This window comes from Esox lucius, chromosome 15, assembly GCF_011004845.1.
Source record: "Esox lucius isolate fEsoLuc1 chromosome 15, fEsoLuc1.pri, whole genome shotgun sequence".
NCBI classification, from domain to species: Eukaryota; Metazoa; Chordata; class Actinopteri; order Esociformes; family Esocidae; genus Esox; species Esox lucius.
This window is the reverse complement of record NC_047583.1, coordinates 18,059,164-18,084,972: the sequence shown is the minus strand read 5'-3', so window position 1 is coordinate 18,084,972 and position 25,809 is coordinate 18,059,164. Positions and strand designations below refer to the sequence as shown.

The window sequence follows — 25,809 nt, the reverse complement described above, 5'->3', positions numbered from 1 at the left end:
TAATCCATAAACAAGTGAGGACATTTATCTTCGGTGAGGAAATATTCCCCTGTTTAAGCTCTTTCCCATTGTTGACCTGTCTCCCCCTCTCCTGCACCTGGCATGTGGCTTTAGTACCTAGGGCATCTGCAAATTCACTGTATAAACATATTTGGGGAGTGGATGTGTGCAATGGCTCCCACTGAGGTAGTGACAATGCATGGTGGTCCCTGCGTGCCTCTTCTTATGGGGCTTATAAAGTGCTGCAGTTGGGGGAACTCAAGCACCAATGACTTCCTGTGCAACTCGGCACTGTAAGATGGAAGGCAGGGCTTGCGTATGTATCACATCAATGCCTGCCAAGACTGCAAGGTTCTTGCTCCTCCTTACTGGGTCACAGCAGAACATTTCACCAAATGGTGCAAGTCGATCCTGTGTGTGTGTGTGTGTGTGTGTGTGTGTGTGTGTGTGTGTGTGTGTGTGTGTGTGTGTGTGTGTGTGAGAGAGAGATATCCACTGCCGTCAGCACCACTACTGGCTTGGCTGTGGAAAACAGGCCTGCAGTGAGGCAGATGGGGAGGGTGGAGGCTTTGAGGGAGTGTGAAAATAGAAGGGTAAAAAAAAATTGGAGTGGTTCAACTACAAATTAGGAGACTGCAGTTATAGAGCAAAACGAACTGCTACAAACATTAGCAATTTATATAGATTATTTTTACAGGGAAATCAGTCAGTTTAACTTATCCCTTAAAAGATGGAATCTGAACAACACATGGCCTGAGTACTTCAAGAACAACTTTAATACATATAAAAAGTTTCACAATATACATGACTGTTGAAAAGGCATGACTTTCTAACAGCAAAGCCTCAGTTGAAAAGGATAGGATATGGTAACTAGGCAGAGGAAGGACAAAGGGAGAGGGAAAGGATGAAGAGCACAACAACATAAATGCTATGTGGGATTTCTGAGGCAGTGTAATCCTGCTCCAGGCAGCTCGCCATACACACACACACACACACAACCCTGTTTCACATACACCCGCCTTCCAGAAGCTGACTCACTCACTCATAATGAAGATCTGGTTAGAAAGAGACTTTGGAGGGGGAGGACACACACACAGAGACAGACACACAACCGTTGACTTCACTCATTATCAGCTTGCATTTTATTCATTAATGCCACACAAGTGTCCAGATGGCCTGCAAAGCTGCTTCAATGCTCTCTCCCGCGCTCACTCTCCTTTGAAAGAGGGTTGCGCCAGAAATCGGCAGAGCGAAGCCCAGCAGGAAGCCCGTGCTGTTCGGACGTCAGGTGGGCTTCAGCTGCGTGAGAGCAGTCAAAAGTAACAAAGCTGACCTCGGATGAGCTAAATGCTGTACGTGTTCCATGGACATTTGACATACGATAGGGCCAATGCCAATTCCCTTTAGGGACCACGTATAAGTGCAGCCTATCTTTGTTAAGTACATGTGGTGAGCCAATCACTTTAGGCTCAGGGGCAGTATCCGAGGATTGATATCTAAATGAGAACCCTCCTTATTCACACCTTTACATAGTGTAAAAAATTTACTTAGTTCTGGCAATTTCATGGTGATCAAAGAAAAATAACCCAATGGGCACCACTGGGCAACTACAAACCCAATACCACCCAAATATCCATGTTTTCAATTTTTGTTTTTCCATTTTTTGTCTTTTTCAGACTCCACAATGTGACTGTTACACTTTTTTGTAACCAGTGAATTCAAATCTGGTAAAAGATGTGTAGAAGGAGGACGGAGGCTGGGTCTGCAGGTGAGTTAAGGGGACAGAAGGGTTATGCAGGTGTGCCTTCTGTTCAGTAGCCATACTTGTCATTTAGGTGGGTGCGGCCATCCCCAGACTGACCTGTAGACGGGAACGACACAGTTTTAAGCATATTAGTTGGAATCCAAACATGAATAGTAGGAAAGAAGTGACCAGACAGCAACTGCTTGCTATAAAAACCTAAAGTGCCACAAAGGTCCCATTCAGCGTGTTTCCACCAACAAAATGTGTGTAATCGCTGTGGGGAATCGCTATGCCAACCATCCCCACGTCACAGTGTCGGCCAGTTATGTGTCTCTTTAGGTACTCGCACGCAAACATATCCCTAATTCACATTGAATCCCCCTCCCTGAAATGTTAAACTTTATCTTATCATTACAGAGTGCCTTTGATCTACATTCCTTGGCCAGTGATGAAAAAGTGCCCTAAACTCTCCCTTTTCAGAAATTGGCTATATAAGCTGTTTACTTCCTTTTTATCAATCTGCTTTACTCCCTTCATTCTAGGGAGGTCAAGGAAAGCATAATTTCTCTAACTCAGGACTGCAGAGAACACAAACAGTCCTTCTGGTGGGGAACAAGGTGCAGTATGTTCAAGTACAACATTAGCTAGACAACAACCTTGATCTGTCCTGTAACATCATCAGTCCTTTATTGTGAGAGAAAACTCAACTCTTGCCGTAGGTTTTAATGTCCCCTAACTGAGAGAATACAAGCCTGAGATGAACAGTGAAAGAAAGCAATGCCTGTTAAATGGATACAACAGCAGATGAGGAAGTTAAGGGCCCAGCTTATAAGACAAAGCTGAGCCAAAACGAGGTCTCCTTGACCACTGTTTATTTGTTTAATTGGATCTCCATTAGCTTTTGTTGAAGCAGTGACAATTCTTCTTTGGGAGTAAAACAAACTACTGAAGATATTCAAAACATGCTTCTCCAAAATAAATCCCAGATCATTTCTGTAAGCACTGTCATTGCAATGTTAGACGCCATTGTGCCAAAAGTGGTAATTTATGTTGCGTAACACTGAACAGCGCAGGATCTCCCTTGATATTCATTTACCATATGTTTAACATGTCCATCTTTCATTCTAATGTGGTTTTACTAATGACAGTTATTGCTTTGACTAAAATTGACTAATATTACTTTTGCATTTTCAAGCATTGTTGGATGTATTGTGATTTTGCCCCTCTGGGTTGAAAACCACTATGCCTTAGGATTCCCATCAAAACATGGTGAAGAGGCCAGGTGGTCCGTGGTTCAAATTAAAACATTAAAGAACTAAAAACTTAAAGAACAATAAACACATACCTGTTGGGGGCAGCCAGACACAATAGTCAGGGTCATTCTCTGGGTACTGTCCAGACAGGGTGGCTGGAGGCTGGAGACAAAGGAACATGAAACAACATGACACAGCCTCTCCCTAGCAGGGGTAAGATTAACCAACAGTAGGAAGCAACCCGTTCCTCATCACATCAAATGGACTATAGATAGACTGATGATACAGAGAGGTGAATGTTACCTTGGTACAATCATAATCAGAGTAGCTTAATCTGTGTATCGCAATGTTTCACTCTAGTTTCTCTGTATACCTCAACAGTGGACTGGATTTACATTTGGGGGATTTAGTAAAAAGCCAGCTTACTTAAGTAACAGTAACAACGTTTCATTCTCCAAAAAATTCAGTTGTACAGTTGTGATGGAAACAGGACTTACATATAAACAGTAAGATATTTATAATGTGGATGGACAACTAATAGTGATAGAATAACGATCATGAAATAAAATTTGATTAATGCGATGATTAGGCTCTGTGGCCCTCCCACCATGATTAGGGAATGCATCCAGCTTATTCGGTTTGAGCTGAAATGATAATGTTACGAGGGTGGTGACAGTCCATAAGGATGAGGGTGACATGACGCTTTTATCAATCAGTGTTATCGTGAAGCATGAGGATTAAGTCAGTAGAGTTGAAAATCTAATTTGTATTTGCTACAAAAAAAAATATACGAAAAAGTAGCTCTTAGTTGCACTACGTCATACCGCTGTGATTTTTATCACAACAACTGCATATGGTAGGAACACACCAGTGTTATGCACATTTTACAATACTTGCACGAAAACCTGTCAGCTATAAGAGTGAGACGTAGCTAGACATGTCAGACATGTTTTTGGCTTGTGACTGGCTAGTGAGAATGCATGTGTGTGGGCACAGAAAGGGCGTACTCTGGTGGGGCCAATGATTCTCTTTTTTAAGAATTTCTTGGGACTGGGTTTGGCCACCATCTCTTCCTCGTGTCCCTCTTTAAAATCTAAAGAAAGACACAAAAATATACCAGGAATCAAAGACCATTAATAGAAATGGGCATAGTGTTTATTGAAAGACAGTGTACGGACAGACAAGCAAACAAAAACAGTGTACCTGTATCTGGCAGGGGCTTTAAACGTCCAAGTGGTGCATCTTCCAAGGCTTCATCAGATTCCTCTACATCTCTGTTTTTCTGGGACAACTGTTGCCCTACGCAAACCAAAGGGGGGGAGGGGGACACTTGATGAACAGAGATATCTGGTTGGACCATATCAAGCCACAATATCAGAGCTAAACATGGCGGTACAGGATAATATGTATTGGTCTGTCCTAAGTAACACTGCCATCTAGAGGCATTTGGAAGAATAGCAGCACATACAGATAAAAAAAGTGTCCACCTTCACCCCCTCATGGATCCACCAGTCTTTCTTGTACTAATCTAATGCCGTTAAATGCATGAGGGGAAGTGAACAAGTACATTTCTGGAGAAAGGCGAGCGATTGGAATGCAGCCCCCGTGACAAAGACCAATAATGGCATGTCCTACATCGTACCTCTGGGGGATTTAGACAAAGGTGGATGCTCCAGCCCGCTTCCTGTACCGAAGCCCTCTGGGGAATCCGTACTGTCATTGGACTGCTGGGGCTCCTCAGCCTGCATGTCGGCCACAGTCACGTCTTCACTCCTCTTGTCATCCTCCTCTTCTTCCTCCTCCTCCTCCTCTCCTTTCATGTTGAAGAGTTCGTCAGGCAGGTTGGCTCGCTTCGGAGGCAACTTCTAAGGCAGAGGAAAAGATGGAGATCATACGAAAGAGACTGACACAACACAATAATGGAGAGAGATGAAGAATGCTTGTACAACCGCCTTCATATTTACTCAAAAAGGATTATGAATGGGATCGCAAATAAACAACTGTAGCAGCCCTGTTTATAAACATGGGCATCGACAGGTTGAAAAATCCTGTGGGCTATCTTATTGTCTGTTTGTGAATGTGTGGGGACTCATTAACACCCTCACCTTCTTGCAAACTACTCTGACATGATAATGTAACCTCCGCCGTACTTTTCTAAATCAGATTAAACTGACGAAAAACAGCAGATATTTCAATGAACATTCCAAAAATAAGTAGCTTTTATGGTCTAATGACACAGTTAGGCTGTTCAATGTAGGGTTCCTCAACAACAAAAGCAGATAATTATAGCTAATTGCATTGCGCAGCCTAAACAGGAGGCAATTTCATATTTATAGCGTAATAAAGTGTACGGGGCCATGCAGAACTTTCAAGCCCACTGTCAGAATCTGATAATGGGCAATGGTGTGGCTTCCTAAAGGTGTAACTCCACCATAAGCAAAACAGCTGACTCCACAGAGCTTATAGAGAATAAATACAAAAAGATACCAGGACAAATGCAGATGCTTCCAGACTCTTATTATAAGCCGGAAGCTGCATAAAATTAAAATATTAAATGGTATTTAATACAATTAAATATAATTTAATTTTATTTATTGTGTATACTGAAGCATTAGGTTCCAAGTCAAAGAAAAGTCACTCAGAAACAAGGCTAGGAATAACTGCATTACTATTTTGTAAAACACTGTAGTGTCCTAAGCTTGTCTAAGTAGGATCATGTAGGGGATCATTACTTGTCTAAGTAGGATCATGTAGGGGGATCATTACTTGTCTAAGTAGGATCATGTAGGGGATCATTACTTGTCTAAGTAGGATCATGTAGGGGATCATTACTTGTCTAAGTAGGATCATGTAGGGGATCATTACTTGTCTAAGTAGGATCATGTAGGGGATCATTACTTGTCTATATAGGATCATGTAGGGGATCATTACTTGTCTAAGTAGGATCATGTAGGGGATCATTACTTGTCTAAGTAGGATCATGTAGGGGATCATTACTTGTCTAAGTAGGATCATGTAGGGGATCATTACTTGTCTAAGTAGGATCATGTAGGGGATCATTACTTGTCTAAGTAGGATCATGTAGGGGATCATTACTTGTCTAAGTAGGATCATGTAGGGGATCATTACTTGTCTAAGTAGGATCATTTTGCTTTTTGAGGTGTTAATGTTGTCATTGTTCATGTATGTGCAATGACACACATGGCCTGTCAGCTACAAATCCATGTCCTTCTGGGTTTTTATGGAAAACTGGTGCAGATGAGTGATTTTATAAGGTTGAATGATTGCTAGTTAGGTTATTGCCTAGTAATGATCCATCTACTGTTATAGTAACAATGTGAACTTACAGTTGACTGCTACAAAATAATGACCAGATGTATAGCAACAGTTAAAAATCCCAACTTCAATAACTCCATGCCATAACAGAACAGTAAAAATAGGCTTAGGAAAAAAAACAGAACTAGTGTCAACCTTAAAACATTCACATCATTTGCAAAACACTTCTCTGAAATCCTGAAGAGATTCTCATCAGATGGCGACTGAACACACCCCTATTGTCCCGGTTCTGAGTTTGAACTTGGCGCCTCCCTTCATTGCACCAAACAGTGGCAGGGAGCGCTTCTTAGGCCTGTCCACTTCAGACGAGCCACTTCCAGACCTGTGGAGAACAAACGCTCACAGAAATGCAAAGAAAGGCACAATACACTACTAATATGCAGTCCTCAGCTAGAGCATAGATGACAACTAATTCCATGCAGGTTTTTTTTTTGCTCCCGCTCCCATGACTACACACAAACTGAAATGAAAACCAGCTAAAACCAGCAGACACTAGGTCCTTAGTGGAACGAGTTTTGACACCCCTGATTTAGAGGAATGAGGCAATAACAGCTCCATATGGATGAATGGATACAGCGTGAGGTGAAGCCTCCAAGACACCACATTCTCCACCTGCTGTGTATCTCTCACCCTGTCTGCAGGGAAGGCATCTGGGCTGGCCGCGTGAGCTCCACCAGCCGCTGCAGCCTCTGGGCCTCCTTGCGCAGGTCGGCGGCATGCACGTGCAGCTTCCGGCGCTCCACGGCATCCAGCGCCGCCTCAGTGCGCACCGCGACCATGAAGACATCCAAGGGGTCGTCGGAGGACGAGTGAGAGCCATCTTAAAAGGGGAGAAAAACATACAAATGGAAACACAAAGGCCAAAACTGTCTTTTGTCCTCAGTCAAGTCAGCTTGGAGGGCCAAAGCACTTCTGAATGCTATTAGAAACAAAAAAGAACAGGTGTTTTGGCCCTCGATGGCCCAAGTTAAAAAGTTACATAGAAGACCAGATGTGTTGAACTTAGGCCATCGTTAAATAGAAAAATGAACCAAGACACTTGGTTTGATGCCTAGTTGGGACAAATTGCTGTAGTACTCCCTTGGCATACAAACTCCTGCTATGCACCACTCACCTCTCCCTGCCACACTGAGCTTCTTCTCTGTCTCTGCCAAGTCCTTCTCAACCCCTGATAGTTTAGCCACCTGGTTAAATAAGGTTGAAATAAACAAAATCAAGAAAACAAGCACAGTATGTCACTCTTCTACCTAGACTTGAGACAGACAGAAAACCAAAAACACTGCTTTAGAAATTGTAATTGTTGTAATCATTCAGAGGAATTGTGGTTTAATTGATACACTTCAATTTGAGGGAAACGTAATGTTTATTGATTTCAGAGCACACAGTCTTTACCAGCGACTCGTATGTGTCAGGGCGCTGCTGGATCTTCCCGGCCCTCTTCATGCGCTCCTGCCTCTTCTTCTCCACAGCACCGGTCCGGTCCAGGAAGTTGTCGTCATCGCTGTCGTAGAAATCTTCGTCCTCCCAGTTCTTCTTCTTGCGCTTGCGGGAAACTTGGGGGATTGGATTATGAAAAGTTGAACGTACGACGTAACGGCAGTAGCTACATAGACAACGGTGCGATGTAAACACTCCTGGCGAACAGAGGGGTTCAGAGCTTCACAACAACATGGAATTAAGGGACATAAATATCTACTGAGAACAAATAAATCCTCCAAATGAGGATTCTCAATGTCAACTGGTGTCAAAGATCCATCTCTGCCAGTGTAATCAGCAGCATTGACTACAGTAGATAGTATCAGGTATGTTGTGCCCTAATGCAGGCTCCACTAGGAATCCCACCTGCCTCCTGCCTGAGCAAGCCCCGAGCCTCCAGAATGCGGCATGCCTCCAGGCAACACTGGATGGCTGCATCTTTCTTCTTTCCAGTGTGGGTCACCTCAGCAACCAGCTGCTTTCCCGAAGCATCGTCCACTGGAAGCCTGTGAGTGAAGGGATGAATTAAAAGATTGTTTTGCATTAGACACTTGGTATATTTTATTAATATACTAAGGCCCTGTTTCGCAGAAGTTCAATTCCATTGATCTGGTATTTTAAGTCGTAGACGGAGCCTGTGTCTGTGAAACCAGCCCCAAGTGTATTCATCTTCTTGTAATCTTTTATCCATCTTAAATGTGATTTTTTTTGTATGCTTTGTCTTTTATGCTAAATATATTTCTAGTATGCCTGATGTTTATTTATTTTTCTAATGTAAAGCACTTTCAACTGCCCTGTGTATGAAAGGTGCTATACAAATGAACTTCCCTTGCCTATATTTAAGCCATGAGGCCAGATGGGTGCGTTATATCCGAAATTCAACACAACTGTTGTTTGCTCCTTGGGGTTTAAGGCTGGATGTTTTGTAAAAGCACTTTCTGACAACTGCTGATGTAAAAAGGGCTTTATAAATACATTTGATTGATAGAAATGTGATTATAGATACTGCCCTTGGTTGTGAAATATTGGCCACATACTTTACTGCTATTACAAACCGAATAAAAATATGAGCAAAAAGTACTATTTTGTCATACCTGTGATATACATTGTCATGTAAACAAAGCATTCAGGGTTCGATTCAGAACCTTTATAATGTCTGATACACTATGGCTTTCAGCCATTAAGCATCAATGACTTAAACTACCCAACTTACAATACACATTAACACAGCTCAAACGAAATCAAAGCATACTTTATTCTGCATAGCCAGGTCCCGTGGCTTTTGTCTTCATACTCAAACTCAAGCTCTTCCCCTGAAAGGGAAAATATGACAGGATGTTGTCAAACCCACCAGCAGGACAACAGGTGAATGTCCATCAAATGGTTAAGTGTTCAAATCCCGAGGTCTGACCTTCTCGATCATAAAAGCCCTGCAGTGCCTTCTTTGGGTCCTTCAGGTAAGCAGCCTCCTGGTCCTCCTGGAATTCTGTGGAGAAAGGGTTCTCCTCGTTGTCATCCTCCTCCGGGGCCACCTCATCGGCTACATGTGGATAGAAAGGAAGGCGAAGAGGCACGGAAAGGGAGAAGCACAAGGATTAAAGTCAATTCATTTGTGCCTTGGGGTTGAATTCAATTGTAATTTTGGTATGACATAATGGAACAGTGCCCTCACCACATGGCACACTAAGTAATCCAGTTTCAGCTGGTTTGCCACCACTAGATGACCCGATTTTCCTAAATGCGATTTACTTTGGCCTCTGCCATTCCCAGTTTCAACTGGGGGGCTGTAGTGCATTCCCGCACATGCCTCTGGCTGATGGGAGTGGATGCCACCTGATCGCCATTACTCCCATTGATGTGTCATGGACTCCATCAGATCACATGCTTGAACACATCACGATTGGACTTGCATGTGCTGGCGAGGACTGACAAATGGAGGGCGGTGGGATAAGTCAACAAGGGCCACAGGTCTCTGTAACCTTTGACCAGGGCTGAAGTCTGCAACCTACAGTACATTACAGACATCAACAGATTTTGGGTGGTGAATCTTCCCCGGGTGATCCACGGCCAGGCCTGTACTGCAGCAATCTTCAGTTTCAAAGTAATTATTTTTTTTTTGACTTCAGACCTGTTTTCAACCTGTTAAAGGTTTACTGAATTGGATTCAGGTTGAGTGGGGGGGTCATTGTCCTGCTGTATGATGATTCAGTGACAGTAATACATGTCTACAGCATAACAGCCCCTCCACCACACTTCACAGTTGAGTTGCTTTTTTTCTCTCCACTGTGTCTACTTACCATTCATCTGGTACTTGCTAATCTTAGTTTTTTCTTCCTTAAATAAAATTTTCCAGAACTCTGCAGCCTCTTACGTAAAAAAGAAAAACCTGATCCTCTACTTTTTCTGCAAAAACATGTTCTTCTTGTGCTTCTTGTGAACAGAGCCAAAAACATTTGTGCCACTGTCCAAGTACTTTTGGAGTTCACTGTATCTTCCCAGTTATTGCCAACTGTCTATTATCCAGGAGCGCTCTATGCTCTTGGAGTGAAGGATACAGCCGCTGATCATCTCTTAGACTTGTGAACTGTTTGACAATGCTGATACAGATCTTTATGCAGGAAATCATGCATTGACTGTGATATGTTTCTTTGACTGATCGAAGTACTCCATCAGGCCTGGAGGCACCTGCATACCAGCCTTTGCAGATCCTCCCGTATGAGTTTCCCCCAGACAACCTGACTCCAGCCCACACTGCAGAATCCCTGGCCCTACACCAAAAACCTAGAAAACTCTAGCTTTAAAATAACTCCACACCCCTTCGCCTATTATTAAACCAAGGCTAGCCCTTTGTTCATTTTTCTTCAAGCACTCAAGTACTAATGTGTACTTACTTTTACCGGATTGTTAGATTGACCCACCATACTAGCTCAAAAAGGTGAGTGGCTTGGATAAGTGCATCTAGAATCTTGCAGAGACAAGAACCGTCCCATTTCAGAGCTTGATTGTTTAAATATTTATGTTCGTAAAGAACTCATTGAGCAGGTTTGGTTATTTTCTGGAGGTTACTTGACTGCAGTTACAGTGTGTCATGCAGGAATTGAGGGGCCATCGATAGGGGTACATCCCCTGGGGGAGCAGTACAGGGGCACATCACCTTAGGAAGCTGACCATCTAAGTGCCATACTTCTTTCCCTCCTTTAGTGAACCAAGGTTAGCCATAATATAAAGTCACTCCAATTTGGTGCCAATGGCAAATTGAACATTTCCAAACCACATATTTCGCTGGTGACAAAGAAAAGCTTACCAATTCCCCAGGAACAGCCTGAATCATCATTGGAACTTGTTCCTTTAACACCACTCTCTTCTTTCCCCTCTTCCTCGTCCTCCTCATCTGACCCCTCTCCCATCATTCTCCTCTCCAACTCCTCCCGCTGCTTCCTAGTTCGCTCCCTCAGCTCAGTGACCGTAAGCTCCGACTCCGCCTCTTCGTCAAACTCTGGACCCTGCAGATGTACGGTAGAACTTAGAAGAAATGCAATGGCAGAGAAATTATTCTTAATCCTGCCCCTGGGAGTCCAAAGGTGTGCATATTTTAGTTTTTGGCCTTAACACTACAAACCTGATTCAACTATTCAAAGCTGGATAACAGTTGAATCAGCTGTGGTATTAGGGCAAAAAACTGAAATGTGCACCATTTACCAGGACTGAGAACCATTAGAGTAGAGGACTACATACACAGGAATAAGAATGTATCTTCTGGTTTACTACATCCAGCCTACTTATGGTAGAAAGGGCACTATGTATAACATTTGATTTGGTATTCCTATTACTGAAATTCAACACTACTGTTGTTTGCTCCTTGGGGTTTAAGGCTGGGTGTTTTGTAAAAGCACTGTGACAATTGCTGATGTAAAAAGGGCTGTATAAATACGCTTGATTGATTGACTTAGGGGTAAGCAATGTAATATTCTAGCATGACAGAATTGTTCTTGTATGTTTTCACCTGCAAGATGAAAAGTCTAGTGCTTCCCCCAAATTTGAGGACGTGCCCAACCCGCAATCTGATATAGGTCTTTGGTGGTATCTTGTTCTTGTTGACGAAGGTACCATGTGTGCTGCCCAAGTCATGTATGTAGAACCCTCTTGCCTCTCCAACAGCCTCATCGTCACCTGCTAGCCCGCGGTACTGAATGACAGCATGATACCTGGAGATTGAGGGGTGTTCCAGGGACACGTCGCACACAGGTAAACGTCCCACTACAAAATAACTTTGTTGGGTGAGTGGGACTGTATCAACAATAGTACCATTTTTAAGAATTTCTAAGGAATAGGGAATATCTGACAGTCCTGCCCAGGGGGGTTCGGAGTATGGCACAGGAGGGTGGGGCTTAAATTTGCCAGGAGGTGGTCCTTTGACAAGAAATCTTGGTGGTGGTTTGACGTCTTGTAGCTTGGTCTTAGCGGGTGCACCATCACCACCACTGCTAATAATAATAATAGTCTTATCTTTGCCGCATTGTTCATCTTCCTCTGGACCCGGAGTAGTGTTGACGTTTTCTGAAGTAGAAGGGGTGGATGCCTTGGGTTGAGCCGCATATTCATCTGCAGACGTTTCGCTAGTATCCAAAGCAGGTGCTTTTGGTTGTTCTTCGTCGATATTTGCTTCCTGTGTAGGCTTTCTTGTAGCGCTGCTCGCAACAGGACCTCGTTTACTAGTGAACGAAGGCGCAGCAAAAAGAGTCGGTTTTTTGAAAGTGTCCTCGGTTTCTTTAGTATTGCTAGTGACGTCTGTTTTCTTAACACATTCAGAACCATTTTCATTACCTACAAGCTCTTCCATTTTCACAGGTGTATCAATTTCTTCGAGAATATCTTGTTCACTTTCATACGAGATTGAAGAGTCCGCCATGTTTATTTGGTTCTGCTTTCAAATCGGACGTACGGCAACACAATTCTATATGACATGGTACCGCCAAAAGCTTTGGATAGATAGTTTATGTGATTTTAGGCAAACGTGATTAAATATCCGAACATAAAGTGCCACTAAAGCGGAACCATGTTTAACGAAATTAATGTCTATATTTCCATCTACTGTGCGCATTTGAATAATTTATTAGATGGAGGAACTGTTGCAAGCCATGTACACGCGACGGTGCTTTTAATGACAGGGACCATAAGCAACGTTTGGAACATAAGTAAGCAGATGAACGAGTTACTGTAGTACGTACAGTAGGTAACTAGCTAAGTGATTATTCTAAAAGTGACATATATGTTTGTAAACTTTACCTACGGGTTGTTCCTCTACAATTACGGTGAGAAAAGTTGTCTATATTGGCCATCAAGCTATAGCAATACTTTTACCCAAAAAGTCTCGCTTTTCCAAGTTAGCTTTGATGTTAGCTAGCTAACGACGTTAGATTAGATTGTTGTCCGAGTTTCCAAGATTTAATTGAAAGTAAATTGACCGTTTTCTCGCTAATGAATATAACTATAATATCTTAAATTACAGCTCGGGTCAAAAATATATTCTTAGCGACTGATAGAGTAAAAAAAAAACTGCTGTGCTATAACGCACAGGATACTTTCATTCGCTTTTACGCAGTGGTCATCAAATCTATTCCTGCCCACTCGTTCCATGTATTTGATGTATTCCAGTTCAAGCACTCTTTAATAAACTAATGATCAAGACCTTGACTGCTTGGTTCAGGTAAGCTAGTTCAAGGGTACCGCAACAGTGCGAGAGGGCTGGAGGTCCAAGCAATGAGAGGTTTAAGAACCCCTGCTGTAATGTAGTGAATTAATTTATCCCGTGCGGTACTCTACCGTAGTAAAATAACTGTTGAATGTAAAAACGTATGTACTGTACCTCACCTAATAGTAGCTTTGCAGCTAGTAAGCCCTACAATTGTAAGTACCGTTTTTTAAACAGTTACGTTTCGTTTAATTGTAATTGCATACCACTTTGCATATGACTGTACAGGATTGTACCTGTTTAGCAACAAATTACCTGTCCCGCTTTGGCCATTATTTGTAGCATGCTGCTGAAGATGGGAAGCTGATAAAAATGTGGCCTTGCAATCACAGATCTCAATGTTTGGGGTGATGCCAGCAAACATTTTAATTAGTGGGCTAGTAGACAGCTAACCAAACTACACAATGCATTGTCCTTTGCATTCATATAAACATTTTGCTTAAATATGGTTTACGAATCCATTAGCAACTATTGGCCCCGAGCCTAAATATGTTTGTCATGTTCATGAGGATGCAATGTACTGAACATAAAAACAAATCCACTTTATCAGAGCCTCGCACCTGTAGTATGTGTTTGTTGTAATTTGCTCTATTGTTCTTTGTCGCCAGAAACACATGAGAGGCTGAAGCGGCTTTCTAGGGAGCCATGATGCGTTACTGGGGCGAAATCCCGGGCCCGGCGGGTGCCCCACAGAGCCGCAGCTCCTTTGACCTTCTCCAGCGGGAGTTCCGCTCTGTGGAGATGCAGGACCCACCTTTGCACCAGCCGTCAGCCCAGCGGCCCAGACCCACCACCATGCTGGACATCCCCTCAGAGCCCTGCAGTCTCACCATCCACACGGTGCAGCTGTGCCAGCACACCCGGCGCCTCCGCAGCCTTCTGGCAGCCACCCATGCTCAGGGGCATGGCCCTGGCTCCTCAGAGGGCGGTGGTGCCGGAGGAGGCAGCCGAATGGAGGAAGGGGAGGGTTTGCCGCCACGGCCGCCCACTCCGCCGGCAGCCCCTGATGACCTGCTACCCCTGGACAGCAAGGCACCCCGGCAGCCCTTTCACCTCCGCCACAGCGACCCTGAGAGCGACTTCTACAAGTAAGGGAGAAAATATGTCCAGTCTGGTCTGAAACTGTCAGATGTTGTGCCAACCAATTGGGTAGATCAATAGACTTAAAACCCACTTCTATTTTCAAGCTATTAGACTCACTTGTACGGGACTGACCGTGCCCACCCATTCAGGCAGATTCATCCAATACTGCATTACTGCTGCTTCCTGACTCCATTTCCTTACTTGCTCAGACTCTGTTACTATTTACAAATGAAAAAGTTGGACACTATAAAATATGAGGGTGCGTCTCAAAAGATATTAACCTATAAAACAATCAAAATGATTTACAGTTTTTTAAATACTCACTCGCCCACCGAATGCACATGGCATCCTTATGCTTTTTTGGACTACTGTCTTCATCTGATTAGTGTCCTTATACAATATTATTTTTCTTTCATTACTTGTATTTACTTTTAATTGAAATGTTGGGGTGAAATCCCTTTTTTATTTAATGGTCCGATTGTGTGTCCTGTACTTCTGACATTTTAACCTATGCAGGGGCAAAGGCGAGCCGGTCACTGAGCTGAGCTGGCCCTCCTGCCGACAGCTCCTCTACCAGTCGGTGGCCACGGTCCTGGCCCACGCTGGCTTCGAGTCGGCCCAGGAGAGTGTGCTGGAGACCCTAACTGATCTGGCCCATGAGCACTACCTGCGCCTTAGCAGGCTTCTGCGCACAGCTGTGGACCGGGAGGCCCGTCTGGGCTCCACCCCCTTCCCGGATGTTGTGGAGCAGGTGTTCCACGAGGTGGGCATCGGAAGCGTGCTGGCCCTGCAGCGCTTCTGGCAGGTGCGGATCAAAGATTACCACAGCCATATGCTCCAGGTGAGGAAATGTTGATGGTGTTGTTTTGACCTGTGCTTGGTTTTTGATTGAGTTGACAATGTTCAGTACTTTTTTCCCTCCTGAACATGAACTTGACCTTCACATGGCAAGGCGTTTCGTTAAACTGCAGAGAAATGAAATGGGAAAGACCTGCTTGTATTTGTACAATGGAACATTGGTTACTTGCATAATATCCTAGTTGTGAAATGTTTTGCAATGAAACTCTTAAATTGGGCGTAATGAACTCCACCCAGGGTTATGTAGTACAAAGCAATTTTATTGAGTTAGTCAGCTCACTAACCTTGGCAGTATTCTAATATAATGCAAAGATTTTTCTTAAATATAAGCTTGAAATAGGCATGGTCTAATTTCTAGTTCCACCATGAGCTATCTGCCACTGTCCACTGTGAAATCTATTATCCCAGGCTATTCCTAGTTTAGCAAGGAGCAGTTAGATATTATCCTAGGGCAGTTCATAGGTCTGAAAGGGTGGTAAAGAGCCCACCCCCTCAACCAAATGAATTGTCATTGGATTAATGTTAATCATTGCAAATTGAAGGCATTTGGGCCAAACGTTCCATGCCGCATGAACAGCCTTTTATTGTACTCACAATACACATATATGCCTACTTTCTGGAGGGGGGTTCTTGAATTGTTTGACAGGTTTTTCCTGCACAATTGTTAGGTCACTACTGACCATTTAACTCTCGTCCATCTCCTGGGGCTGTTCCCAGCTCAGCAAAGAGCTGTCGGAGGAGTATGAGCGTCTGGTGAACCCTGAGAAGGCCCTGGAGGACTCCAAGCCCCCACGTATCAAGGAAGAACCCATGAGTGACATCGCCTTCCCTACTAACGAGGAGACCGAGTTGGACTCGTCCTCAGGGGATCAGGCACTACCCATGGGGGTGCTGGGGCCCCCTAGTGAGAGGCTGGCCGGGGGCCTAGAAGGGGACCATTCACCACACACCTCAGGTACTGTGTATATGCCTCCTATAATACTATAACAATATTTATGTGAACTGTAATCAAGTGATTTATATAAGATTATCATCTATTAGGTTAGGGTATTTTCATAGCACTTGCATTTTCATGACACTTTTTCATTGGGTGCAAGTTAAATTTGACTAAATAGCATTTCAATTAATTTAAAATGCTACAGTATCCATCCAGTGTAGCTGTCTAACTTAGCAATCTACTGAGGCAATATCTGGTCCCAAAGAAAATATTTTATTTATTGTATTCTCTCAAAATCAAATAACCCTGCAATTCTAATACAAAAGCAACAGTTTACAATACAAATTGCACTTAGTTAGCAAATTTGCATTCTAATGTGGCAATTACATATATTTAACATTACATACTTATACAGCTTATACCTTATTTACAAACTCTCGTCTTCAAAGGTTGACCTGGGTAATGTGATGATACTCCAGTGTGAAATGTATATGGCATGCTTGTGTTTGCCTTCCTCATTTCATACTTCAATATCATGCTTTCATGAGATTTGGTTGTAAAGGTCTGGTTCATACCATAGTGTCTACAGTAACTAACCATGTTCCGGTTTTTATCTGGGCCTGCGTGATACCTGACAGGTGGTGGAGTGGCCAACAGCTCGCCCTTGTGGCACCTGACACAGGTGAAGATGGAACCTCAAGACGGTGAGGAGGGCCAGGTGTCAGGCCACGGGGTCCTGGGAGGAGATGTGTTCGAAGAGGGAGGCCCCATGTCTACAATGAGTGAGCCAGACACAATGGCACCCTCGCCCGGAGGGGTGGCGTCGGACGCCAGCTACGCCTCACACTCACCCGACTCACTCATGGGCACGTCGCCTGTGTTTAACCAGAGGCCCAGGAAGCGCATGAAGAAAATATAAAAAAAGAGGTAGAAAGACCTCTTTTCTATAAATTCGCTATTGGGTCTCTGAGAGCATGGACTGTGCCAATTTAAAGTAGTAAATATTTTTTGTGTGTGTGTTTAAAAAAAAAGAAAAAAAAGTGTAAAGCTTTTTTTCTTCTTTTTTTTCAGATCACCACTTGAAGTGGAGTGCTGAACCATGTCTTTTCATACATTAATTGTTGCCACTAGGTGGCAGGTTATAACCACATTACAATTTATTGCGCAATTTGAAGAAGACTTTGATGTAGTGCTGTCTTTGCTCCCAATTCATAATAATCTCAATTTAAGCATCATCAAGGAAAGTACGCTAATAGGTATGGGTCCCAACATTTTTCAATTTATAAAGACAAATATCGAGGAATTTGAAAGGGGATTTACAGAATGAGAACTCCAATGTCCTTGCTTAAACCAGTTATTCTTTTGTTCGTCTTTTGATTAATAACCTGAGACTTTCACATCAATTATATTTCAGAGCGATTGTGATTGATTAAAATATAACTAGTGAAAATAGTTGGTGGCCATTTTGCAGCAAGGTAACAAATTGGAAGTTCATTGGATAGTTCTCAAATTTAACCAGATCAAACTTTTTTTTTTTTCAGGCTGTGGCTCATGTGCTTGATATGATTTAATGGCTCTTAGTTTTGTTTCTGTTACCAACAAAAAGGCTGTAACGTTATTATTTGTAGTTCTCTATGATTTTAGTATGTAGACACTACAAAGGAATGTATCTCCCCTTTTTGGAATGTGAACTTTGAATTAGTGGTAATAATTTTGGTAAATGTATACTTTTTGTTAGAGAAGTGAAAGTGGGAATGGTAGTGGCTAAGACCACCCTAGAAAATTGTGGTAATGTAAAAATGAATAAATGCTATTTGGGAATGTCAAATGTGTTCATGTTTGACACATCATTTAACAGCAAAATCAAAAGCCAATCAAGCAAGTGGTTGAATTTTCATTCCCTGTGCTACTACCTATGTCTCTTATGCCACAATTCAGATGCTTATTAACAGTCATTACCATCATTACCGCTAGTGTCAATGCCATTAACATCAAAGCTGTGTAAGTAATTATTACCATCCTAACGCTTGTCATTATGTAACAATCATGGTGGTCATTAGCAGTAATTACACTCAACATAGGGAATCCATAAGCTCACGAGGACACAACACAGCAGAATTACTCTTAACAATCCCTGATAAATTCCTCACCCGTGTCTTATGATGCTCTGCACAGCCCACTCACAGCAGGAAAGAGGTTGAATGGTCCTATTCTACACACTTCTTCCTGTGCTCTTCAGCTGAGACTGTGTGGCTACGTAAGTCTCTGTTTACCTAAGCTGAAAGAGAACATAATGAAAGCCTGTTGTTTACTTCAAAATGTAAAGGGACATAAATCAATGCTTAATGGCAAATTATTACAGGAGGCACACATCTGCATGCTTAATGATTAAGCTATTTGATTATCTGTTCACTTTTTTATATTTCTTCATACAGGGAAATCAGATTGAGACCTAGATCTCTTGTGGTTACAGCCAGTGTTAGGGCAAAGCATTGTGAACAGACACTAACGTAAACCGGGAGTCACTGCTCTACAGGTGCTGGTCATAAAATTAGAATGTCATCAAAAAGTTGATTTATTTCAGTAATTCCATTCAAAAAGGGAAACTTGTATATTATATTAATTCATTACACACAGACTGATATATTTCAAATGTTTATTTATTTTAACTGTGATTATAACTGACAAATTCAGTATCTCAGAAAATGTGAATATTACTTAATACCAATACAAAAAAAGGAATTTTAGAAATGTTGGCCAACTGAAAAGCATGAACATGAAAAGTATGAGCATGTACAGCACTCAATACTTAGTTGGGGCTCCTTTTGCCTGAATTACTGCAGCAATGTGGCGTAGCATGGAGTCGATCAGTCTGTGGCACTGCTCAGGTGTTATGAGGGCCCAGGTTGCTCTGATAGTGGCCTTCAGCTCTTCTGCATTGTTAGGTCTGGCATATCGCATCTTCCTCTTCACCATACCCCATAGATTTTCTATAGGGTTAATGTCAGGCGAGTTTGCTGGCCAATTAAGAACAGGGATACCATGGTCCTTAAACCAGGTACTGGTAGCTTTGGCACTGTGTGCAGGTGCCAAGTCCTGTTGGAAAATGAAATCTACATAAAGCTGGTCAGCAGCAGGAAGCATGAAGTGCTCTAAAACTTCCTGGTAGACGGCTACGTTGACCTTGGACCTCAGAAAACACAGTGGACCAACACCAGCAGATGACATGGCACCCCAAACCATCACCCCATGGCCAACTACAAGAAACTTCTGATCTCTGTGATTGCCAACAAGGGGTTTTGTCACCAAGTACTAAGTCATGTTTTGCAGGGGGGTCGAATACTTATTTCACTCATTAAAATGCAAATCAATTTATAAATGTTATTCTGTCTGTCACTGTTCAAATAAACCTACCGTTAAAATTATAGACTGATAATTTCTTTGTCAGTGGGCAAACGTACAAAATCAGCAGGGGATCAAATAAATCTTTCCAGAATGCTGTTCTTAGACATTAGCTCAGCATCCAACAGTCATCCCTTCTAGGCTGGTCAACACATTCCATGACCTAGGGATCAGTCCTTCTCTCTGTAACTGGACTTTGGACTTCCTGACCAACTGACCCAGACTGTCAGGTTAGACAACTTCACCTCCTCCACCCTGATACTGAACACCGGTGTTCCACAAGGCTGTGTGCTGAGCCCCCTCCTGTAATCCCTCTTCACACATGACTGCGTTCCTAAACAGTTTGCAGATGACACCACGCTGGTAGGCCTGATCAGTGACAATGACGAGTCTGCCTACAGGGAGGAGGTCAAGTGCCTGGCTGCATGGTGCGCTGATTACAACCTGGCCCTCAACGCACAGAAAACCAAGGAGCTCATTGTGGATTACAGGAAATCTAAAGGCTGCAGTCATGCCCCAGTTCTCATCGATGACACTGAGGTGGAGTGTGTCCAGCTTCAAATTCCTGGGTTTCCACATCTCCATGGTCCTTTCTTGGTCAAAAAGGTGCTGAAGCGACTCTACTTGAGGAGGCTGAAGAATGCCCGTCTGTCCTCCAGGATCCTTGTGAACTTCTACTGCTGCACAATAGAGAGCATTCTGACAAACTGCGCGACAGTGTGGTTTGGTGGTTGTTCCGTAGCCGACCAGAAGGCCCTGCAACAGGTAGTGAAAATCGCCCAGCACATCACTGGTAATTATTCTTTGTGGGCACCAGAATATCAAACTTAAGGCAGATTTTCAAGGCATTCCATGAGTGGGGTGTGTGATTGCTAAAAGCAGTTCTTGCTAACTAAGTAAGCCCATGATATCTTAAGGACTAGCCAGTCATGAGAAATTCTGTTTGATAACTGCAGGTTTTCCAGAGAGATGATCATCTAACCAAATTCCAAGGGATCTGTAGGTAAGAACACATTCTATAATAGAATCATCGAATATAGTGATATTGAGATCATCCAGTTATAGATTTTTAGAACTTGAATATAGCATATACAGAGTTTTACTTGCTTTTGGCACCAGCCTACGGTCTATAAGTGAATGTTGCAGTATCTGACAATCAGACTGCAGAATTGAGAATTCTTGAGCAAGAGATGGGGCTATAGCTAAGAGTACAGTGTCATCAGCATAAATATGAAAATTACAGTATTTCACAGATACCATTGATATAAAGAGTGAACAATAAAAGCCAAAATAAAACATTGTGGAACTCCTTTGTGACCAGCAACAAATTTAGATTCAATATCATCTTTAATAATAGAACGAGATCTGTTGCTGAGATAATTCTGAAACCAAGGGCCGGTGTCTAAGCCCAGTGAGGTTTTTCAATCAAAACGAATGATCAACACAGAAAATGCCTTTGACAATACTTCAAAAGAAAACATTTGTCTGTTGTCTGCATGACCTTTATGAAATGCAAAAAAAAAATCAGTATTCAGTTGGTTACAGGTTCTGCTCTTACAGACTTTGGATCCTGTTCAAATAAACCCTGAGACAGGGTCTCTGGGAGGGGTAGGGTGCTAGTGTGTAGGCTTCCTCCATTTAGGACTGATAATGTTAAGGTGTGTACTAAATTGTATCCAAACAAGGCTGTGACTTACTTCTGCAGGTTCCTGCTTTACAAAACACAGAAAGTTGCAGGCACGAAAGGTGATGAAGAACCAAAGGTATTTTAAAAAAAGTAATTGTGTCAAGAGCAGTGTCTCTCATTTCTCATCTTTATCTGCTTATCCAGTATCGGGTCGCGGGGGCAGCAGCTCCATCAGGTGACCCCAAACTTCCCTTTCCCAAGCCACATTTGCCAGCTCTGACTGGGGGATCCCGGGGAATTCCCAGGTGAAATATAATATAATCTCTCGAAATATAATCTCTCTAGTCCTGGCCTACCCCAAGGTCTCCTCCCAGCTCGATGTGCCTGGAACACCTCCCTAGGTAGACGTCCTGGGGGCATCCTTACCATATGCCCAAACCACCTCAACTGGCTCCTTTCGATGCAAAGGAGCAGCGGTTCTACTCCGAGTTCCTCACGGATGACTGAGCTTGTAAGCCAGCCACCCTTCTGAGAAAACCCATTTCAGCCGCTTGTACTCGAGATCTAGCTCTTTCTGTCATGACCCAGCCTTCATGACCATAGGTGAGGGTAGGAACAAAAATTGACCGGTATATCGAGAGCTTTGCCTTTCGGTTCAGCTCTCTTTTCGTCACAACAATGCGGTAAAGCGAATGCAATACCGCCCCCGCTGCTCCAATTCTCCATCCAATCTCCCGCTCCATTCTCCCCTCACTCGCAAACAAGACCCTGAGATACTTGAACTCCTTTACTTGGGGTAACGCCTCATTCCCTACCCAGAGGAGGCACTCCATCGGTCTCCTGCTGAGAACCATGGCCTCAGATTTAGAGGTGCTAATCCTCATCCTAACCGCTTCACACTCCGCTGCGAACCAGACCAGTGAGTGCTGAAGGTCGCAGAACGATGATGCCATCAGGACCACATCATGGTGAAAAAAAAGCAGCGATGAGATCCCGAGCCCACCAAAGTGCAACCCCTCCTCCCCCCGACTACACCTCGATATCCTGTCCATGAAAGTTTTGGTGACAAAGCGCAGCCCTGGCGGAGGCCAACCCCCACCTGGAACGAGTCTGACTTACTACGAGAACCCGAACACAGCTCTCACTTTGGACGTACAGGGATTGGATAGCCCTCAAAAGGGGCCTCCTCACCCCATACTCCCGCAGCACCTCCCCCAGTATCTCCCGGGGGACCCAGTTATACACCTTCTCCAGATCCAAAAAACACATGTAGAATGCATGGGGTATCTGCCGAACCCTCCTTTCCATTACCTTTGAGTAGACTTTCCCAGGGAGGCTGAGAAGTGTGATACCCCTGTAATTAGCACACACCCTCTGGTCCCCCTTTTTGAACAAGGGAACCATCACCCCGGTCCGCCACTCCTTTGGCACTGTCCCCGACTCCCACGCAATATTGAAGAGCCGTGTCATCCAAGACATCCCCTCCACACCCAAAGCTTTCAGCATTTCTGGACGGATCTCGTCAATCCCCGGAGCTTGGCCACTGTGGAGTTGTTTGACTACCTCAGTGACTTCTGCCATGGAGATTGACGATGCTTCCCCATCAGCCTCCAGCTCTGCCTCCACTATAGAGGCCGTGTTAGTGGGATCAAGAGCAGTGTGCAGGATTATTTCTTTTTTTTAATGTATCTAAGTCATCTGATCTGTTAATATTTATGTTGAAACTGGTGAGATCAAATAAAGGATGTAGATATGCTTTGAAATGTTAAATAACATTCACATCCTTTCAATTTTCTATGCAAGAGAGAAATATTGAAACAACTCTCTCTGTATCCTGCAGGAAAATGACAAGAGATTTCAGCTGGATTCTATCAGCAAACGCAGTGCCGCCGGTGTTTTGCTGTACAACAGAGATGAATTAATTGATTTCATTATTGCTCACAGCATCTCATCACAACCACTCAATATGAAACGTGGAATTTCATGCTTACTGAGGTATGATTCTGATTGTACTTACAGATTATACACAAATAAATATTAAGACAAATAAACATTGCATAACCAATCTAAAATGGGAGACATAAAAACTAGTTTGTTTTTGCAAAGATCCCAGAATTTATCTTTACATTTTTGTTTCCAGCTTTCACAAAAACACTACCCAACTTTATATCATGTGCTATGTGGAGAAAACATTTAAATGTATAACTGTGTATTGTGTAAACTCTAATTAAATAAACAAATGTTTATGTTATGTTACTCTTTTCAAAGACTTACTCTTCTTTGTCACTGTCTGTTGAACAGCTTCTTCTGTACAGACTGCTTGAGGGTTTGAGGAGTGATTGGCAATACTTATGGAGCATTGTATTTGGCATCAGAGGAATTCTTTTTCCAGACATATATGTGGCTTTACATTTGCAGCCATTCCTTTAATTAATGAAAATTCAGCAGTCCAGTAATGAATGAAGAAGACAGATCTAAATTATTAACATTCCCACTATAGTAACTTCTCCTTAATCTATGAGGACTCACAAAAGGCTTTCACCTCCTCAGTTATTTTATATAGTTTCACAGGTGAGGTTTTGGTTTTTCAGTCTGTGGTGTGTTCAATCTAGATAAGACACTTCTGTTGAGAGTCCATTTGATTTGCACAGAATGAACTCCACCTGCAATCCGCATGCAAAGATCAACAGTGAATTCCCTGATATCCCCTGATAACAATATCCCCTAACATTCAGTTCTGCTCTCCTACAGCACAGTGTTCCAGTAGTTCTTCATTTTTCTACTTTGTTTGTCTTAGCATAGTTTAATTTGCAGGAAAGAAATGTATGCATATTGCAGCTTATTTTTATTCACAGGGCAGAGTCCAACCATGAGTCACAGAGAACATCACAAGTTAAGCGCCTCTGTGAGTCGGCAATCACAAACCAACACTGTTGTGAATCCAATTCTGCAACATGCAAAGATCAATACCAAGTACAATGGTCAGTAAACAAGCTGAGTAGAGAACAGTTGGTTGTGGGTGTTGTCAAAAGGATGGGGGGAAGCTTACAATGTCTAAAAGGGAAGGAACATCTGAAGGCACGTACTGCAGCTGAATAAATTCCCCTGACTCAGGTCTGTTTATTTTATTAAAAAATAAAAAGATATTTAACAGTTTTATTAAGATCTGTTCTCCCCCTTCCATAGCCAACTTTACAATTCTCCAGACTACATGCGCACAGAAGAGACCCTCCCTCATACTGTAGGGCATACAGAAGTGGAACTGTCCAAACCCCTCACTGAAATATTCTGAGATGGCCCTGGAACTAGTCAAATCATGGGAAGGCACTGCAAACAATGAATTAAAAGGATAATTAAGAGCATTACAAACAACACTCTTGTGCTGAATGCAATCGGCAGCTGTAATCACACACTGAGTTCCTGGAACACGCCCCTGGGCTCCACTTGACAACATCACCAAGGGCCACACATCCGGAACTGTATGGGAGAGACAGCAGGCAACCTGTAGGCAAAAGGGGCTTTCAGTGTCTGAATACATTAGTTTAGAGAGAGAGGAATGTAAGGGAAAACATGATGCTTTACATACCTTACGCAGTGAAACTAAAAGCTCCAAGATGCACATTGTGTCAATGACTGTCCCAGTATCTGCTCTCAGGTTTGGCACAGGTAACCCTAACCCACACAAAACCTGAATGTCCCTTTCTGAGTCCACCTGGTTGTGCAGCAGACAGTTTCTAATTCCAGACTCTGGTCATAGCCCACTTGCATTTATTGACCTGCTTGCCTTCTGATTATGTAAAAACATCGAAAAGGTCATGTATTCTTATAATCTTCACCCATTACTGCCAGAAGAGGACTGGTCACCCTTCAGAGTCAGTTTGGGTACTATGGCCATTTGAGAACTATGTATTGTATTGACTACATTCCACTCCTTTTTTAAATTCAGACATGGTCCAGAAGGTGCATTTCAGTTCTAACACATAGTGTACTCTAAGGCAATAATGACAGTTCAGTGAGGTTTATGGCCTATTTTGATGGAGACCATGATTAAGGGAGTGCTAACGTGAGTGTCAGCTGTTGGTGATGATTTCACATGAGGTTAATGTCACACCTAAATAAAGTCATATAGGAACAAAACTGCCATGTTGAGCCACATACAGAACTGCTAGCAATGCAAAATTAGCTAAATGTATTGAAAGATAACATATTACACTGTCATTTAGCAGGCTGCTATGCTCAGGGACTAAATGACAAATGTTTCCCCTTGCCAGCTGAAGATTTAACCTTTTGGGTTCATGAAATACCACTAGGCTAACTACTATCAGCCTGCTGCCTCCTGTT

At 42.9% G+C, this 25,809-nt stretch overlaps 2 protein-coding genes across 6 annotated transcripts; one reads left to right on the top strand and one right to left on the bottom strand.

Annotated features, from left to right (window-relative positions):
• Window positions 1-751: 751 nt before the first annotated feature.
• Window positions 752-12,897, bottom strand: slc4a1ap (solute carrier family 4 member 1 adaptor protein). 2 transcript variants are annotated; one of them, XM_010892370.5, is made up of 14 exons: window positions 11,813-12,897; window positions 11,114-11,312; window positions 9,221-9,349; window positions 9,062-9,122; window positions 8,176-8,315; window positions 7,726-7,886; window positions 7,448-7,517; window positions 6,964-7,153; window positions 6,547-6,655; window positions 4,640-4,862; window positions 4,201-4,296; window positions 4,005-4,090; window positions 3,090-3,159; window positions 752-1,861 (listed from the first exon to the last, which is right to left on the bottom strand). In XM_010892370.5, the coding sequence occupies exons 1-14, from the start codon at window positions 12,716-12,718 to the stop codon at window positions 1,812-1,814; spliced, it is 2,490 nt and encodes an 829-aa protein (XP_010890672.2). In that variant the 5' UTR covers window positions 12,719-12,897; the 3' UTR covers window positions 752-1,811. The 2 variants fall into 2 exon arrangements, with proteins under 2 accessions (XP_010890672.2, XP_010890673.2); XM_010892371.5 differs by having other exon boundaries at window positions 12,634-12,716.
• On the top strand, window positions 12,353-18,267 carry supt7l (SPT7 like, STAGA complex subunit gamma). 4 transcript variants are annotated; one of them, XM_010892369.4, is made up of 6 exons: window positions 12,353-12,441; window positions 14,170-14,649; window positions 15,161-15,485; window positions 16,220-16,457; window positions 17,078-17,366; window positions 17,511-18,267. In XM_010892369.4, exons 2-5 carry the CDS (start codon window positions 14,207-14,209, stop codon window positions 17,356-17,358), a joined length of 1,287 nt encoding a protein of 428 aa, XP_010890671.1. In that variant the 5' UTR covers window positions 12,353-12,441; window positions 14,170-14,206; the 3' UTR covers window positions 17,359-17,366; window positions 17,511-18,267. The 4 variants fall into 4 exon arrangements, with proteins under 4 accessions (XP_010890671.1, XP_019909869.1, XP_010890670.1 ...); XM_020054310.3 differs by lacking the exon at window positions 12,353-12,441 and adding an exon at window positions 12,940-13,121; XM_010892368.4 differs by lacking the exon at window positions 12,353-12,441 and adding an exon at window positions 12,941-13,042.
• Window positions 18,268-25,809: the final 7,542 nt, after the last annotated feature.

Coding starts and splice junctions, on each gene's coding strand:
- supt7l (XM_010892369.4), top strand. CDS start 14,207: ATGATGCGTTACTGGGGCGAAATCCCGGGCCCGGCGGGTGCCCCACAG. Junction 14,650..15,160: donor CCTGAGAGCGACTTCTACAA/GTAAGGGAGAAA, acceptor TAACCTATGCAG/GGGCAAAGGCGAGCCGGTCA. Junction 16,458..17,077: donor CCATTCACCACACACCTCAG/GTACTGTGTATA, acceptor GATACCTGACAG/GTGGTGGAGTGGCCAACAGC.
- slc4a1ap (XM_010892370.5), bottom strand. CDS start 12,718: ATGGCGGACTCTTCAATCTCGTATGAAAGTGAACAAGATATTCTCGAA. Junction 9,350..11,113: donor AGGCTGTTCCTGGGGAATTG/GTAAGCTTTTCT, acceptor ATCCACATGTAG/CCGATGAGGTGGCCCCGGAG. Junction 3,160..4,004: donor GAATCATTGGCCCCACCAGA/GTACGCCCTTTC, acceptor CTTTGTCTCCAG/CCTCCAGCCACCCTGTCTGG.